The 18,127-nt window shown below is 54.3% G+C and overlaps 1 protein-coding gene across 2 annotated transcripts; it reads right to left on the bottom strand.

Moving 5' to 3' along the window:
• Window positions 1–663: 663 nt before the first annotated feature.
• Window positions 664–17,629, bottom strand: radil2a (Ras association and DIL domains 2a). 2 transcript variants are annotated; one of them, XM_028987099.1, is made up of 16 exons: window positions 17,201–17,629; window positions 15,194–15,508; window positions 14,888–15,117; window positions 14,360–14,655; window positions 13,287–13,925; window positions 13,153–13,190; window positions 11,873–12,093; window positions 11,468–11,580; window positions 9,190–9,409; window positions 8,923–9,095; window positions 5,890–6,034; window positions 5,658–5,791; window positions 4,009–4,324; window positions 2,051–2,163; window positions 1,030–1,169; window positions 664–932 (listed from the first exon to the last, which is right to left on the bottom strand). In XM_028987099.1, exons 1-16 carry the CDS (start codon window positions 17,326–17,328, stop codon window positions 845–847), a joined length of 3,309 nt encoding a protein of 1,102 aa, XP_028842932.1. In that variant the 5' UTR covers window positions 17,329–17,629; the 3' UTR covers window positions 664–844. The 2 variants fall into 2 exon arrangements, with proteins under 2 accessions (XP_028842932.1, XP_028842930.1); XM_028987097.1 differs by having other exon boundaries at window positions 13,153–13,925.
• Between the last annotated feature and the right edge of the window lie 498 nt (window positions 17,630–18,127).

Raw genomic sequence — 18,127 nt, 5'->3', positions numbered from 1 at the left:
GATAAGGGCGTCCGGTAAATGCTGTAAATGTAAATGATTACAGTGGAGCGTCCCTCCACTGTTTACACTGTCTTGTGCGTCTCATCGTGTGTCGAGGAGTGGACGGGGACTCTGCGTTGTTGGGCCCTCAGCAGGTGTCACGCCGTGAAGTTTACAGCCTGTATCCCCTCTGTTGACAGGAGTGACTCACCGCGTCCCCTGGATGTCCCTCCAGCCTGGACGTCCCCAGTGTTGGTGTCTGTCCCGCTTTATACTTTTCGGGTCCCTTTCAGATCCATTTGACCTCAGGACGCGGAGACGAAGGGAACTACAGCGTACGGGAGGAAGTGCGCCTGCAGTTTACACCCGACTTTAGTCCAGCAGAGAAGATCCCACAATGCATCAGGCCCAGGTCTGGTTTTCCTATTAAAAAGCGGCAGGAAACCTCAGCTTTCTATAACCGGCGGCAGCTGCATTCCCCCGGGGGGCCACGCCCGAACGTCCCCGCAGCCGCCAGTCCGACTCGGTTAACGCCCACGCAGGCGCTTTCTTCTAAACATAAAGCGCGTTTATCGCTCTTATCTACGGTGTCCGTGATGTACATGCCAGACAGAACATCAGCAGAACTTCAGACCTTTACAAGCCACTGCAGGGTGGAAAAAGCACCAGTTCCTCACTTTAAAATGTTGAAAAAAATATTTATTAAATATGCAAATATGCAGAAGACTTACAGAATACACATAATACAAGAGGAAGAGAATAATGGTGTCTGACGGCTACAGCTGGATAATGTTTGGTAGATGTTTGTAGGACCCCTGCGGAAAAAACCGAGAGGAATCATCACGAAGCCCCGCCCTCGTCACCATCAGCACCTCGTAACCGAGGTTCTCCCGCAGGACCGGGCCACCAGCAGCCGCAGCGAATCTCCGGACGATCGGATGAGTTCCCGCCCGCTGCACGTGGGAGGGATGAAGAAGGGAAATATTTCCACCAGATCTCATCACGTTCCTTGGGAACGTTTATTGAATGCCACTCCAGCACGTCACTCACGTCTCGTAGTCCATCCCCACCAGACTGGTTCCGTTCACCGCCAGCACCCGGTCGCCGAGATTCAGCTTCCTGCACAAGGCCGCCGGGGAGTCGGGGATCACCGACTTGATGTAGATGCCGCTCATTCGCAGGGGGGTTTTCTACACAAGAAACGAAGACGAGAACCTGACAAATCGAGTATCTCACCTGCACCCGACATGGTTATGGGAACCCCGAATTGCTCACCCTACATGGTTATGGTAACCCCACACTCCCTACATTGTTATGGGAACCCCAAATTGCCCACCCTACATGGTTATGGTAACCCCACACTCCCTACATGGTTATGGGAACCCCAAATTGCTCACCCTACATGGTTATGGTAACCCCACACTCCCTACATGGTTATGGGAACCCCAAATTGCTCACCCTACATGGTTATGGTAACCCCACACTCCCTACATGGTTATGGGAACCCCAAATTGCTCACCCTACATGGTTACGGTAACCCCACACTCCCTGCATGGTTATGGGAACCCCAAATTGCTCACCCTACATGGTTATGGTAACCCCACACTCCCTACATGGTTATGGGAACCCCGAATTGCCCACCCTACATGGTTACGGTAACCCCACACTCCCTACATGGTTATGGGTGGAATCTGGTGGATGTTCCTGGTCGGACTGGCGTATTTCTGTATCGGTGACCCTCTCTTTTAGGAGATTATTACCAAAAAATAACATACAGAACTTTGCCTGTTTGGAATGTTCTCTATATTAAAGCCTAACCTCAATTCAACCTTGGGGGGGCATTGCATTGTGCCTAATTGAAGCCTCATGCCGTTTAGAAATGGAAGGATCATGAGAAGGAGACCCTTCTGGTCCTCTCCAGGGCTGAGGAACCGATTTCCGAGGCGGAAACGATCGGAATGCGAAGCTCAGACCAGATTATGGGTTCCACCTTCACCTGTCTAAACTCAGATGTGGTGCTGCAGGGAAGATGGCGAGAGAGAGACAGAGAGAGAGAGAGAGAAGGTCTCACCATCCCATCCACCAGAGCCAGGCCCAGGCCATGAGGTCCCCTGTGCAGCTCCACAGTGAAGACGTCCTCATGCTCCTCCTCCTCACTGCTGACCTTCCGCAGATCCGCACAGCCTGCAGGGGACAGGACGAGTAAAAGTCAAACACTCCCCTCCTTCATTACTAACCCGTTCCACCCATTCCGTGTTGGAACCTACGGGTCAGACGCTGAGATCTGGTCCATGAAGGTCTGATCTTTGCTAAATGAGAAATTCGAACCTACACATAATTGCTCCACCCCCTTCATGGAAGCTCCACCCCCTTACACATCTGGCAGAGGACATCACCAAACATTCCAAAAGAGCATAAAACCAGCACTTTTTACAACGTGGAGGACAATTCAATTCATGTGAAGGGTCCTTCTCATGGTCCTGGAAAGCAAGGGCGCATCTGAAGGACCGCCTCCATGAAGGACACACCCACTACCACTACACTGGTTTCTGATGAACGTTTACAGTTGGTAAATGATTGCGTTTATTCAGACAGCCGTCCTGGTTGGTGAGAATTCCAACATCACGATCCTGTCAGGAAATTCCCATTTAAATATTCACACTGCTCCAAATAACTGAAAACTAACTGAAGAGGTTTTGAATTTGAATATCGGGTTTTATTTGTGTATTTGTCAGATAAAAAGCGGAGAGGGGCTCCGTAATCTTCACCAGAAAAATCCATAAAAACTAAAAACCAAATTCATCGCGACATCAGGGCGGTCTGAACAAGTGGTTTATGCAGCATTCAAATGAGCTCATCAATATTCGAGCTGATCCCGCCCCTTCACAAAAGGGCGCGACCTTTGTGACCTTCTCGGCGGCGGGATTGTCACCACGCCCCCGCGGCGGCGACAGTGGCGTTCTCACGCCCCTCCCCCTGTTGGGAACAATGGGGCGTCCCGATTAAGATTCCTCGCGCCTGGCCGCCTGTAAACTCCCGTCACAGTTTTATCCGCGGATCCTTTCTCTCCGACACCGGCCCCGCCCTGTCATTCCCGCGCCAGATTATGGGATTAGCGCCGCCAACCAAAACAGCGTGACGTGGCACTTGATGGCGAGGGGGGGGGGGGGGGGGGGGGTGAGGGGGGGTCTGGCTGAGAGTTTACTTACAAACATTTCAATTTAATCAATCAGCCCGGATCATTCCGAGCAAAGTGGACTTTTAAAAACAATAAAATGTATTAAAGAGAAAGACACACACATACATACACACAAACACACACACACACACGCAAATGCACACAAACACACATGCACACACACGTGAACAGAGGCACGCAAACACAGGCACGCACACAAACGCACACACGGATACAAACACACAAACGCACACACACATACATACACGCACACACACACACACTCTGGAACATCTGACGTTTGGCCTGGGCCGCTGATAACAGCTAACTGGGTTTCACCCAACGTGACCAGCGAAAGCAGCAGCGTCACCGCCAACAGGAAACAACGTTCTCCTACAATCTGCTCCAAAACCAACGTGGGATCCGCCACGCCCTCAACGCTGGAGCTGCCCTCAGACTCAACATGGGATCCGCCACGCCCTCAACGCTGGAGCTGCCCTCGGACTCAACGTGGGATCCGCCACGCCCTCAACGCTGGAGCTGCCCTCGGACTCAACGTGGGATCCGCCACGCCCTCAACGCTGGAGCTGCCCTCAGACTCAACGTGGGATCCGCCACGCCCTCAACGCTGGAGCTGCCCTCAGACTCAACGTGGGATCCGCCACGCCCTCAACGCTGGAGCCGCCCCGCCCTCAACGCTGGAGCCGCCCCGCCCTCAACGCTGGAGCCGCCCCGCCCTCGGACTCAACGCGGGATCCGCCCCGCCCTCGTGCTCAACGCGGGAGTCGCCACGCCCTCGCCCAACACTCAACTCAGGGTCATCTGATCTGAGGAGGACTGTCTTCAGCTACCTTTTCGATGCTGGGCGGCTCCCTCCTGCATGGACGCCTCCAGCTCCGCCAGCTCCAGGCCCTGTGGGGTGTTGGGCGGGGTGAGCAGGCAGGACGGGTCCAGGGCGAGGCTCTTGTGGAGATCCAGGCTGGCCTCTCCAGCCAGGCTGCTCTGGAGCTCCAGGTTCTTCAGCTTCTGGGTCAGGAGACCCGCCTGGCAGCAGCTCAGATCTCCGTGGAACCCCCTGACCTGGGCGCTCGGCGTCTCTATGAGTGAGGATGCGGAGATGGCATCTGATGGACCTTTTACCAGCGAGGACTGAAGATCTTCTGCTGCCTGTACGAGAAGAAACAAACGGAGATGAGGAAATTAATCTCCTAATGGATGCCGATCATAACGACGCTGCTTGGTGATGTTCTTGTTAAAAAGTAGTGCCGGTGGCCAGAGGTCGGAGTTCGTCCTCGTCCACATTAAAACTATTATTTGCACCTGTGATGCTACAAGGTAACGTCCCGTTACGTCCCTGGATGTACTGTCCCACGCGTTTCGTTATGTCCCTGGACGTACTCTCCCACGCGTTCTGTTATGTCCCTGGACGTACTCTCCCATGCGTTCCATTACGTCCCTGGATGTACTCTTCCACGCGTCCCGTTACGTCCCTGGACGCACTCTCCCACGCGTTCCGTTACGTCCCTGGACGCACTCTCCCACGCGTTCCGTTACGTCCCTGGAAGTACTCTCCCACGCGTTCCATTACGTCCCTGGACGCACTCTCCCACGCGTCCCGTTACGTCCCTGGACGTACTCTCCCACGCGTCCCGTTACGTCCCTGGAAGTACTCGCCCACGCGTCCCGTTACGTCCCTGGAAGCACTCTCCCACGCGTCCCGTTACGTCCCTGGACGTACTCTTCCACGCGTCCCGTTACGTCCCTGGACGTACTCTTCCACGCGTCCCGTTACGTCCCTGGACGTACTCTTCCACGCGTCCCGTTACGTCCCTGGACGTACTCTCCCACGCGTTCTGTGACTTTGTGGGAGGAGTTGAAACCTACCAGCTCCACCTACTATCTGCCTATTGGTCACCTCCACCTATATAAAGAGACTTTGAATGCTGTTCTGGAGGTCCCCAGGGTCTGCTAGGCCCTTACTCTTTCGGGAGGTCCCCAGGATCTGCAAGGAGCTCTGTTGGGGACCTCATTTGAGTGTCTTGTTGCTTTGTGTGATAGACCCTTTGTTGTTAGCCTGTGTTAGCCTGTTAGCTTTATGTGCCCTTTGTTTTGTGTGTGTTTGAGTTGTCCCCGCTGGACAGTCCCTTCCTTTAGTCTGTACTGATGTTGGTTAGCTGTGCTGCGTCCGCTGTTTTATTGTACCTGTATATAAAAGCACTGCTCGTATGCTTTGTGTGCGTGTAACAGTGGACGTCCTCCTCTCCACACCCTCGTCGCGTTTCTGAGACCCCGAGACCTAGGAACGTAACAGTCTCCTCCCACTGACGTATTTGAAAACATCATGTGAAATATGGACTCGTGAGACCAGTGCAGGTCCACACCTACGTTATATATTATACATCGTACGTATCGTGCTCACCACAGGCCAAGCTGGTTCGTTATCACCGTTATTTCGTGCAGATTTATTCCCTGAAAGGGCGCGGCTTTATCCAACATCTACCTGACGGGACTCCAGGAGGCGCTGCAGCTGCAGGAAGAGTCTGGGATCGCAGACGGGCTTCCCCAGCTCCAGGTGGAAGGTGCTGCTGGGCAGGATGAGTGGCGGGTGGCTGTCGAAGCTCTCCAGGATCTGGCCTACAGACAGCAGACACATGGCATGGCACCCAGCTGCACCGTGGGAGTGTAAAATGGGAGTTTGTGTCTGGTTGGTTGGTTGTGTGTGTGCGTCTCACTGGTCGTCAAGGCAGCTTCGGCGTCCTCCGGTGAGGGGGTCCAGTGGGCGGGACAGACCCTGCCTGGGTTATATTCCCTCAGCATGTGATGCAGCTGGGCGGGGTTCAGGGCCTGGAACTCTGCTCTCAGGGACGACCAAGACGCCTGTGATCCACAAACAAATAAAAACAAACATCTATACTGCGTGCATTAAAGTGAAAGTGAAGTGATTGTCACACGTGATACACAGCAGCACAGCACACGGTGCACACAGTGAAATTTGTCCTCTGCATTTAACCCATCACCCTGAGTGAGCAGTGGGCATCATGACAGGCGCCCGGGGAGCAGTGAGTCGGGACGGTGCTTTGCTCAGTGGCACCTTGGCGGTTCGGGATTCGAACCCACAACCTTCCGATTACGGGGCCGCTTCGTTAACTGCTAGGGTTTTGAAAATGGTAGCGTTGACCCCTGAGAAGGTCACTTTGAGCCGTGGGGTCACTCGCAGTAACACACTTGCAAACCGTAAAACACGTAAAACCCCCCAAAAAAATGTTCATTCAAGGAAACATTCTGCCGGTCAGAAAACAGAGGCAATAATTTAACTTACATTTTACATTTACAGCATTTACCAGACGCCCTTATCCAGAGCGACTTACAGTCAGTAGTTACAGGGACAGTCTCCCTGGAGACACTCAGGGTTAAGTGTCCTGCTCAGGGACACGATGGTAGTAAGTGGGGTTTGAACCTGGGTCTTCTGGTTCACAGGCGAGCGTGTTACCCGCTAGGCTACTACCACCCTACTTAACTGATCTGTGGCGTTACGTTTTAAAGACACGCCGCCATCTCACCCGAGTAAACAGAGTCCACGCCTGCTCTGTGCTGTGATTGGATCAGGAGGATGAAGCATGTGTGTGTGTGTGTGTGTGTGTGTGTGTGTGTATGTAACAACAGCAGCCGAACTGTAAGCATTATGGAAGGCCATTGGGGCAAAAAGCATGAGACAAACATGCCCTTATTATCCCTCCATACAGGTTCGAGCACCATAAAAACCATCATTACAAACCACCTCAACACGTCCACGTTTTACATGATTTAAATACGGTCAAAACTGTTGTCTGCTGGTGACCCTGAATGTAAAATAATTACCAGCGGCGCTACACTGCACTACATTGCCATATGCCACGTTTTCCAGCCGTGTGAGGTGTGGTAAGTGCTGACGTGAGCCTTGTGTTGCGGTGGAGATGTCACGTGACAAACCGTGCGGTCATCGTGTTATTGGTCCTGTGGAAAGTGAGGAATTGTTTACTCGTGATCTAATGAAACTGTACACCGCAGCAAGCGAACGTCCTTCATGACGCCGTCTAACAGTGAAAAACCGGACACGCAGCTTTTTACCGTGTCTACGCCGTAGACCGCGCGCGGAGATGCAATGACGCCATTTTCCCATAAACCAGGAGCTGTGGGGGGAAAACAACTATTAAAATGAAGAAAGAGCTTGATGAAAACCATTCATCATCCAGCTGAACCACAGGGCACTGTAGCAGCCTCCTCCAAACAAACAAGACGAGAAGAGACGAGGACAACCAGCCACACGTCTCCATGTTGGTGCGTGTGTGGAAAAGACGTTGACCCGCAAACACACACCATCCCCGACTACTTTCACCAGGAACATTATCCGGTACATTTACATTTACCAGATGTCCTTATTCAGAGCGACTTACAGTCAGTAGTTACAGGGACAGTGTCCCCCTGGAGACACTCAGGGTTAAGTGTCCTGCTCAGGAAAAACGATGGTAGTAAGTGGGGTTTGAACCTGGGTCTTCTGGTTCATAGGCAAGTGTCTTATCCACTAGGCTACTACCAACCCCCGGTACTGGCCTCCTAAGCCAGAGATTGTGGGTTCAAGTCAACAACAACAACATCAACTTTTATTTCTTATTTAGCCCAAAATCACATACAGTATGTCTCAATGGGCTTTGACAGGCCCTACAGTTGACAACCCCCACACTTGACCCACACAAGTCCCATCTGGGGTGTAACATTCGGGGCCAGTGGTGGCCTAGCGGTTAAGGAAGCGGCCCCTGTAATCAGAAGGTTGCCGGTTCAAATCCTGATCCGCCACGGTGCCACTGAGGTGCCACAGAGCAAAGCACCGTCCCCACACACTGCTCCCCGGGCGCCTGTCATGGTGCCCACTGCTCACTCAGGGTGATGGGTTAAATGCAGAGGACACGTTTCACCGTGTTTCACAATGAAAATCACTTCACTTTTAAAGATCTGCCCCGCCCCACACCCCCCGTCGGTCAGTGATGGGTTTACTGGGAGTTACCCATGATGCCCTGACCCCGGAGCAGGTGCTGTTCAGAGGCGCGGCTCTCCGGCTCTCAGCCTGTCATTGGATTACAGCAGGAACGGTGCTTAAAGAGGGATTAACTGGCCAAACACAGTTCACCCTGAAGCAGAAAACTTTATATCGATCGATTATTGTGAGGTGCTGATAACACACAAACTACACATCCCAAAATGCGAAAATGCAGGTCATAAAAGCGCCGTGCAAACTCCGATTGTCAGCAAGGTGTGCACTGCATTATGGGATTTGTAGTTTACATTTACAGTAGTATTTACCAGACGCCCTTATCCAGAGCGACTTACAATCAGTAGTTACAGGGACAGTCCCCCCCCTTGGAGCAACTCAGGGTTAAGTGTCCTGCTCAGGGACACGATGGTAGTAAGTGGGACTTGAACCTGGGTCTTCGGGTTCATAGGCGAGTGTGTTACCCCTAGGCTACTACCACCCCTACCCCTAGTTGGTGTGTTATCAGAGCTTCACACTAATAGATCTTGCGGGATGTGGTGAAGGGTCTTCTGCCGTATACCGCCTTCTTTCTGGCTTCCTGGAATCCTCCCAGCGTCAGAAGTCAGAGGGACGCCTGTGGAACCCGACCCTCGGCACCTGCTGCGCCCCGTTACTTAAACGCCTGCTCCGGCTACAGGAATATGGCACTGACTCGAACCCTCGGGAACGTAGCCCCGCCTCCTCTCCCATCTCTGACCTGAAACAGGGTCTCCTTAGGGGTGGCCAGCAGGTTGACCGCAGCTGAAAGCTTCTGGAAAAAGTCGACGGCCAGGTCACCCAGGCCGATGCCGTGGATCCAGTCCATCAGCAGGTCCAGATTAGCACGGACCTGGACGCCCCTGGACCACTGGTAGAACCCACCTCCAGAGCCTTGGAGACAAAAACGAGTGCAATACTAATACATCACTGAAATGTAACACAATACACGGCCATCAATCATCAAAGGAAGGGGTTCAGCACCCACCCCTCTCCATCAGCGCGTTGAAGACGGAGGCGTTGGTGAAGAAGAACAGGTAGGCCAGCAGCTGGGAGGCGATCTCGCTGTGCACCTGGAAGGTGTTGAGCAGCTGCAGCGCCTCCTCCAGGACGTCCAGAACGGCGCAGACGCCCGCTGGCGCCCGCAGCTGGCCGCTCTCTGAGAAGGGGTTACTGTCCAGCAGACCCGGCAGCGCCGCGTACATGCTCTGTAAAACACCACGAACGTTCAGAGAATCTCAAACCGATTCAAGATTCGAGATTCAGTACAACAGTAAACACTGAAATAACATTCATTCAACGTGTTTTCTTTACTTTCATGACCATTTACGTTGGTAGATTCTCACTGAAGGCATCAAAACTATGAATGAACACATGTGGAGTTCTGTACTTAACAAAAAGTGGAGACCTGACCTCCACAGTCACCGGACCTGAACCCAGTCCAGATGGTTTGGGGTGAGCTGGACCCCAACAAGTGCTAAACACCTCTGGGAACTCCTTCAAGACTGTTGGAGAAGCATTTCAGGTGACGACCTCTTGAAGCTCATTGAGAGAATGCCAAGAGTGTGCAAAGCAGTAATCAGAGCAAAGAAACTAGAATATAAAACATGTTTTCACTTATTTCACCTTTTTTTTGTTAACTACATAACTCCACATGTGTTCATTCATAGTTTTGATGCCTTCAGTGAGAATCTACCAACGTAAATAAAAGAAAACACGTTGAATGAGAAGGTGTCCAAACTTTTGGCCTGAACTGTATATATATATATACAGTATATAAACTAAACTAAACTATACTAACTAAAACTAAAACTAGAACTTTATTAAAACTAAAAGTTTTAATTCTGTTTCACCACTCAAGTCTGATCAGTTCAGTTCAGTTCATTTGTGTCTTGTGGCAAATTAGAAGAATCTTGAAGAAATGTCCATTCCATCGTGCGGTTTCTAAAGACACACAAGACTGGGAGTTCTGGGTCACGGTCTTAGGAACGCGGTGAAGTTCTCAGGAAGCAGAGGGAGATGCAACCTGCTCATGGGACCCGACACAGAAACGGCGCGGCCAAAAAAACTCGCTCGACCCTCCGACGGACAGAGGACATTTGGACTTTTTTTCCACTATTAGGCTGCATTCCGGAAGGAACTTTCACTGCCTGAACTGGAACGGGACAGCAACTTCATCCATATTCGCTTACACACATATCAAAACAGTGGAAGTTAGCGGTCCAAATGTCCCAAATGAAATATATACGCATTTAAGAACATCTATTCCGTCATTTCTCCAGGCGGTAAATCAACGTAAATCACAATATGACGGAAGAATTAAAAATGAAAAATTAATTCTCCTAAAAAGCGTCTGATGCACTGGGACTCGTCCCTCACGGGGTCCATCGCCCCCAGGATCTCAGTCCCTCCACTTGGACCTTTCTCAGAGCCGTTCTTCTTCTTTCTCAGGACCGCACGTTCCTTCATTCATCCAGGGGGAGGGTCCTGCTGGACAACCCGGACCAGGGGCTGAAGGTGTGACTCCTGACCCTTGACCCTACATCTCCTGACACATTCCTGGCTCTTTTGTTCCAAGTCCGTGACGCCACGCCGCATCAGCAGGCGTGACTGAAGCGGGAAGGCGTTCCTCCGGCAAGCCGGCCCCGCCCCCTTTTTATCATGGCTCTCGGTTCCTGGAAACACGGCGCAGCTGCTTCCCCGCACACTTCCTGCGCTGGCACGTGGAAAAGCACGCGTAACCGCACACCGCGCCCGGTTCCACCAAACTAGTTCAGATTCGCAGCAGGAAGCCAGTCGGGCGGTTGCGCCTGTGAACTGCGTCGGTTCACGAACACACACGAAAACCCGGAAGACGCCGCTGACCCTCGCTCGAAACCCGACACAGAACATGGTGTGGGACCCGACTCTAAAGCCAGCTCGGAACCCTGTTCGTAACCCATCCTAGAACTCTGCTCAGAACCCTGCTCGGAACCCAGCTTGGAACCCATCGCAGAACCCTGCTTGGAACCCTGATCGTAACCCATATCAGAACCCTGCTAGGAACCCTGCTTGTAACCCATCTCAGAACCCATCTCAGAACCCTGCTCGGAACCCAGCTTGGAACCCAGCTCGGAACCCTGCTCATAACCCATCTCAGAACCCATCTCAGAACCCAGCTCGGAACCCTGCTAGGAACCCTGCTTGTAACCCATCTCAGAACCCAGCTCGGAACCCATCTCGGAACCAATCTTAGTTGAAAACGATTAGATATAAAGATGTCTCACTTTGGTGAGGTAATACACCGTCTGCTGGAAGGTGAACATGATGACCTCCTCCAGAACAGTCATGGCTTCCTCACTCGCTGTCCGCATGGCCACCATCTCCGAGTCGGCCAGATCTGCAGAGGAGAAAGGTCAGTAGGCTGGTAGTAGCCTAGCGGGTAACACACTCGCCTAAGAACCAGAAGACCCGGGTTCAAATCCCACTTACTACCATCGTGTCCCTGAGCAAGACACTTAACCCTGAGTGTCCCCAGGGGGGGACTGTCCCTGTAACTACTGACTGGATAAGGGGGTACTGTAAATGCTGTAAATGCTGTGTTCCAGGGGAAATTTGGAGTGTAGAGAACGTTTAAATCATCCACAATGAGGAAGTAGGACGTGTTAGATCATTAAAAAGAGGAGGAGTACCTCCTGTCTGCACCTGCTGCTCTTCCTGTGTCTGTCTCCAGGGCAGAAGCAGCGGGACCTCATGATGGATGAAGTGCAGCAGCTCGATGGAGTTGGCCATCCACATCACCAGGGGCCGCAGGGCGGGGACCAGGTCGGCCAGGCCCAGCAGCTCCACGTCGTCGGGACCCTGCTGCTGCTGCTGCTGCTGCTGCTGCGACTGTACCTCCTCCCCAGGGGACCTGCCGCCAACATCATGAGCTTCAATAATTTGGCTCCAGTCCGCAGCCACCCCTGACCCAGCTGGGTCTTCTCCACAGTTTTACTCTGCAGTAGAAGGTACAACTTCATGTCTGCAGCCACTAGTGTTGGAATAACATAGCGGGTAACACACTCGCCTATGGACCAGAAGACCCGGGTTCAAACCCCACTTACTACCATCGTGTCCCTGAGCAGGACACTTAACCCTGAGTGTCTCCAGGGGGGGACTGTCCCTGTAACTACTGGGCGGTAGTGGCCTAGCGGGTAACACACTCGCCTATGGACCAGAAGACCCAGGTTCAAACCCCACTTACTACCATCGTGTCCCTGAGCAGGACACTTAACCCTGAGTGTCTCCAGGGGGGGACTGTCCCTGTAACTACTGGGCGGTAGTGGCCTAGCGGGTAACACACTCGCCTATGGACCAGAAGACCCAGGTTCAAACCCCACTTACTACCATCGTGTCCCTGAGCAGGACACTTAACCCTGAGTGTCTCCAGGGGGGGACTGTCCCTGTAACTACTGGGCGGTAGTGGCCTAGCGGGTAACACACTCGCCTATGGACCAGAAGACCCAGGTTCAAACCCCACTTACTACCATCGTGTCCCTGAGCAGGACACTTAACCCTGAGTGTCTCCAGGGGGGGACTGTCCCTGTAACTACTGGGCGGTAGTGGCCTAGCGGGTAACACACTCGCCTATGGACCAGAAGACCCAGGTTCAAACCCCACTTACTACCATCGTGTCCCTGAGCAGGACACTTAACCCTGAGTGTCTCCAGGGGGGGACTGTCCCTGTAACTACTGGGCGGTAGTGGCCTAGCGGGTAACACACTCGCCTATGGACCAGAAGACCCGGGTTCAAACCCCACTTACTACCATCGTGTCCCTGAGCAGGACACTTAACCCTGAGTGTCTCCAGGGGGGGACTGTCCCTGTAACTACTGGTTGTATGTCGCTCTGGATAAGGGGGCCTGATAAATGGCGTAAATGTAAAATGCTTGAAATGTCCATCGCGAGTGGGACGACGAGGACCTTCTACCTGTCAGGCTGGACTGCAGCGAGCTCTTTGGTCCGTTCCTGCAAGAGAGAGACGGCTGAGTTGGGAGTAGCAGGTGCAGGACGTGTGACGGGTGGGAGAACCCGGACCCAGCATGGCCGCCATGTCACACTCACCCACATGAGCAGCTGGATCTGGCTGCTGATGCGCAGCAGCAGGCGCCGGAGCGCCGGCAGCTGGAAATGCGCCGCCGAGTGTCTGATGCACAGGCAGAGCAGGAAGGCCGGCGTCAACTTGGGCTCGTCCCCCGCGGGGTCCACCATGCCCAGGATGTCCCGCACGAGCCGCTCCTCCTGCGGGACCTGGTACGGCAAGACCAGCCGCCGGCCGTCCAGGTCCCTCCACTGCGGCAGCGGCCTGGAGGGCGGAGCGGGCGCGGCGCAGGTCCTGCAGGGCGCCGCCTCCCCGGGCGGCCGCAGCCAGGTCGCCCAGGCCGGAGGGGGCGCGGTCCCGGCGCCGGTGGGGTCCTTAAACATGAAGAGGTAATACTGTCCCATGCCCACCAGGTCCCCCGGCTTCAGCTCCGCCTCCCCGCTCAGCGGGACGCCGTTGTGCGACAGCGAGGACCCCTGCATGGGCTGCAGCAGCGTGAGGGCGCCGCCGCCGCCACCCCAGTCCCGCCGCCGCACGCGGCAGTGGCGCGGCAGCACGTCCGGGGCGAAGAGCAGGACGTCCACCTTCGTCGCGTCTTCCTCGTCCTCGCCGCCGGAGCCAAACACACAGCTGCTCCCGCCGATCAGGTAGATCACAAAGTCCTGCAGGAAACACGCATTTAATAACACGTCAGGCATTCGTCTAAAGATCTCCTGCAGGTTCCTCACTAGGATCATGACCACCCACAGATGGCCTCTCGTCCAATCGGATTACTGGACCGGAGCGGCTCGTCTATCATTAGTGTCAAAAGCCCCAATCCGAGCGGGACGTCAGTCCTGATGCTGCTCGGCCTCAGATTCGCCGCGTTTCCCAGAAGCCACTGGGAGACACTTCTTCCACCGTTTCCGGGCGATTTCAGAGTTGTCAAAAAATGTTGTCATGCCGGGACCACACAGGACCGTTAAAGCTGCGTCTCTGTTCCTCGTTCCTGACTTCCTGTCTGACTTCCTGTCTGACTCGACCCACGAACATGTCAACAAAGTCGCCCGTAAGACCGCTCCGCAACCGAGGCGCTTGGGAGTTAGTACCACGGTACCTGTCTGTGGCTGTAGCCCTGCAGCAGGAGGAAGTAGGGGAAGTCGAACGGGGGATGGACGGAGAACTGGGTGCTGGCGTCGTCGCTGCTCTCCGTCTCCTCCTTCTCCGCCTCGGGGTCCTCCCGGATTTGGGCTTTGGGGACACGGCAGGCCTCCGTCCCCATGGCGGAGACATCCATGTCGCTGAGGCTCCTCCAGATGCCCAGGTCGTCCACGTCTCCAGCGGCCGCATCCACGAACAGGGACGTGACCCGGGAGCGAACCTTCTGCAGCTTCCGCGCCTGGGCATTCAGGCCTAAGACAGAGTGCATTGTGGGAATGAGAAAGCGGGGAGACATCGCTGGACGAGATGGAGATAAAGACGGGAATTCAAGCTGGTGAGAGGGGAGGACATCCTGAGCGAGAACCTGCTGGTAAGCAGGCCGAGGGGGCGGGGACTTCACACCCGGAACGCAGGACTGGCATCTATGGGGGACAAGAACGAGGGGACCCGCGAGGAACCACGAGGAACCGCGAAGCGTCAGTACCTGCCGTAACCGTGTCCTGGGCGCCACGTTTTTCTAGACTGGACCTCCTCTGGATCTCGAAGCGCCGGGAGAAGCCCTCCTTGGGCTTCCACAGGGCCTGCAAGACCAGTGGCTTTTCGTGGTCCCCCACGACCCGGTAACACTCTGCCCTCCATTGGCTGTCCGTTCCGGGCCGACCAATCACGTCGCAGAGCACGTAAACCCCAGCATCTTCTTTCTCCAGAGAGTACCTGGAAACAGGGCGCCATGAATCTCCGCTAGAAGCCATCATGACGCCTCTAGAGACGGAACTGGACGTCCTCTCACCTCTCCAGAGCTTCTTTGACCAGCTCTTTGGCACTGGAGCGAGTCGTGGCCAGCACGCTCTTGTAGTTGGTGCCCTGGCAGACGTCGCTCCCGAAAATCTTGAGGATTCCCGGCGCCGAGAGCTGGATGGACAGCTCAGCGGGGTCGTCGTCCACCGGAAGGTCCGCCCCGGGTCCCCTGGCGGCCTGGCGCAGGACGGGGCTGCGGCTGAACACGGTCGACAGGCGGTTGTTGTGGCGCCGGATCCGGCTCTTGGCTGGCTGCCTCACACCGGTGCTCTCTGCTGACCGCGCCGCGCCGTCCGACACGCTGGACCTACGGGGGGGACACCATTAGGACCCGAGAGCGACAGAAACCCGACGCGGATGCATTCTACTGAGGAACCAGAGGAGCACAAAGTCCCAGGTTCGAACCCCACTTACTTCAAACGTGTCCCTAAGTAGGACACTGAACCCTGAGTGTCCCGGGGGGGAGACTGTCCCTGTCACTACTGACTGTAAGTCGCTCTGGATAAGACCTAGGTTCAAACCCCACTTACTGCCATCGTGTCCCTGATCAAGAAACTCAACCCTGAGTGTCCCCACGGGGGGACTGTCCCTGTAACTACTGACTGTAAGTCGCTCTGGATAAGACCTAGGTTCAAACCCCACTTGCTGCCATCGTGTCCCTGAGCAGGACTCTCAACCTTGATTGTCCCCAGGGGGGGAGTCTCCCTGTAACTGTCCCTGTAACAGGGTGGAAGTAGCCTAGTTTGGTACCACACTCACCCATGAACCAGAAGAGCCAGGTTCAAATCCCACTTACTACCATTGTGTCCTTGAGCAAGACACTTAACCCTGAGTGTCCCCATGGAGGGACTGTCCCTGTAACTACTGATTGTAAGTCTCCCTGGATAAGTTCCAGGTTCGAACCCACTTACTGCCATCGTGTCCTTGAGTGTCCCCAGGAGGGGACTGTCCCTGTAACTACTGATTGTAAGTCTAGCTGGATAAGTTCCAGGTTCGAACCCACTTACTGCCATCGTGTCCCTGAATGTCCCCAGGGGGGGACTGTCCCTGTCACTACTGACTGGAAGGCACTCTGGATAAGACCCGGGTTCAAACCCCACTTACTGCCATCGTGTCCTTGAGCAAGACACTCAACCCTGAGTGTCCCCATGGAGGGACTGTCCCTGTCACTACTGACTGTAAGGCACTCTGGATAAGACCTAGGTTCAAACCCCACTTTCTGCCATCGTGTCCTTGAGTGTCCCCAGGAGGGGACTGTCCCTGTAACTACTGATTGTCAGTCTCCCTGGATAAGTTCCAGGTTCGAACCCACTTACTGCCATCGTGTCCCTGAATGTCCCCAGGGGGGGACTGTCCCTGTAACTACTGATTGTAAGTCTCCCTGGATAAGTTCCAGGTTCGAACCCACTTACTGCCATCGTGTCCCTGAATGTCCGCAGGGGGGGACTGTCCCTGTAACTACTGATTGTAAGTCTCCCTGGATAAGTTCCAGGTTCAAACCCACTTACTGCCATCGTGTCCCTGAATGTCCGCAGGGGGGGACTGTCCCTGTAACTACTGATTGTAAGTCTCCCTGGATAAGTTCCAGGTTCGAACCCACTTACTGCCATCGTGTCCCTGAATGTCCCCAGGGGGGGACTGTCCCTGTAACTACTGATTGTAAGTCTCCCTGGATAAGTTCCAGGTTCGAACCCACTTACTGCCATCGTGTCCCTGAATGTCCCCAGGGGGGGACTGTCCCTGTAACTACTGATTGTAAGTCTCCCTGGATAAGTTCCAGGTTCGAACCCACTTACTGCCATCGTGTCCCTGAATGTCCCCAGGGGGGGCTGTCCCTGTAACTACTGATTGTAAGTCTCCCTGGATAAGTTCCAGGTTCGAACCCACTTGCTGCCATCGTGTCCCTAGGAGGGGACTGTCCCTGTAACTACTGATTGTCAGTCTCCCTGGATAAGGGCGTCTGGTAAGTGGACAGAAGGAAGAAGAATCGCGTCCTCACGTTAACGAGCCGTCGCTCGGTTTGCGACCCAGCCTGGCCAGCCGCTTCCTGGGCGAGGTGATCAGCAGACCCACCGGGAAGCCGAGCGCCGGCTTGGCGGCGAGGTTGCTCCGCTCCTCCGAGATCATGCCGACGGGCTTCAGTCCACGGTCCAAAGGAAAAGTTGGTGTCCGTGACGTCACGGGCGACCTGTCCCCACCACGGTCACACTTTTACACGTCGAGTCCATTCCACGCATTTTCCGATGTTGAAACTGTTGAAAGCTGGTGCTGTGGATGATGCAGAAGGTTGGAACGCAGAGCCCAGGTCCGAGGAAAGGGAAGGGAAGGGCGGGAGAGGATTTCCCGTGTGTGTGTGTGTGTGTGTGTGTGAGTGAAAAGTGCAGCAGAACCCGCGGACAGAGCTGCTGTGTTGCCAGATCCGACGACTTGGATCCATGACGGCGGACCTCTTCAAACGTCCGCTCATACGCAGATTCGTTTTTTCATTTAATCCCAGGTCGGTGTTGTGACGATAGCGTCGCGTAAACGTGTACTTACGAGGCGCTTTTCTGAAAGAGAGGAAGAACGTGAACGGGTGTTTTTGAGCGGATTTGGCAACACCGGATCACCGTCGAGCGCAGCGCCTCGGTCCTGATCAACTCCTCCACGACGGAAAAGGTGTGATTGCACGTTGACTCGCATCCTTCCAACACTTATTTCTATCTGCCCCAATCTCGGAACCCGGGTATTAAACATCGTTGGATCTTATGGGCCAACTTTCACGTAACTTGTTTTTCTGTTTTTTTTTTGCTTGTTTGGTCGACGTGGTTATCGTCATTCTGAGCGTCAACAAGTCAAACGACACCGATCCATCCCGGGCGCGGGAAAAGCGCTGGACTTTCCCGCCATCTCCAGGCAACCATGTGGAGCAGGAGCAGGACCAAGG

This window comes from Denticeps clupeoides, chromosome 7 (genome assembly GCF_900700375.1).
Source record: "Denticeps clupeoides chromosome 7, fDenClu1.1, whole genome shotgun sequence".
Classification (NCBI taxonomy): domain Eukaryota; kingdom Metazoa; phylum Chordata; class Actinopteri; order Clupeiformes; family Denticipitidae; genus Denticeps; species Denticeps clupeoides.
Note: the sequence above shows the minus strand (reverse complement) of the source record. Positions and strands in the feature narration are given on the sequence as shown.

Bases quoted from the DNA above. Each gene is read 5' to 3' on its own strand.
- radil2a (XM_028987097.1), bottom strand. From the start codon at position 17,328: ATGATCTCGGAGGAGCGGAGCAACCTCGCCGCCAAGCCGGCGCTCGGC. The intron at 15,118-15,193 runs GTGAGAGGACGT...CCCTGTTTCCAG, and splicing joins GTCAAAGAAGCTCTGGAGAG to GTACTCTCTGGAGAAAGAAG. The intron at 11,581-11,872 runs GTACTCCTCCTC...TCTCCTCTGCAG, and splicing joins GCAGCAGGTGCAGACAGGAG to ATCTGGCCGACTCGGAGATG.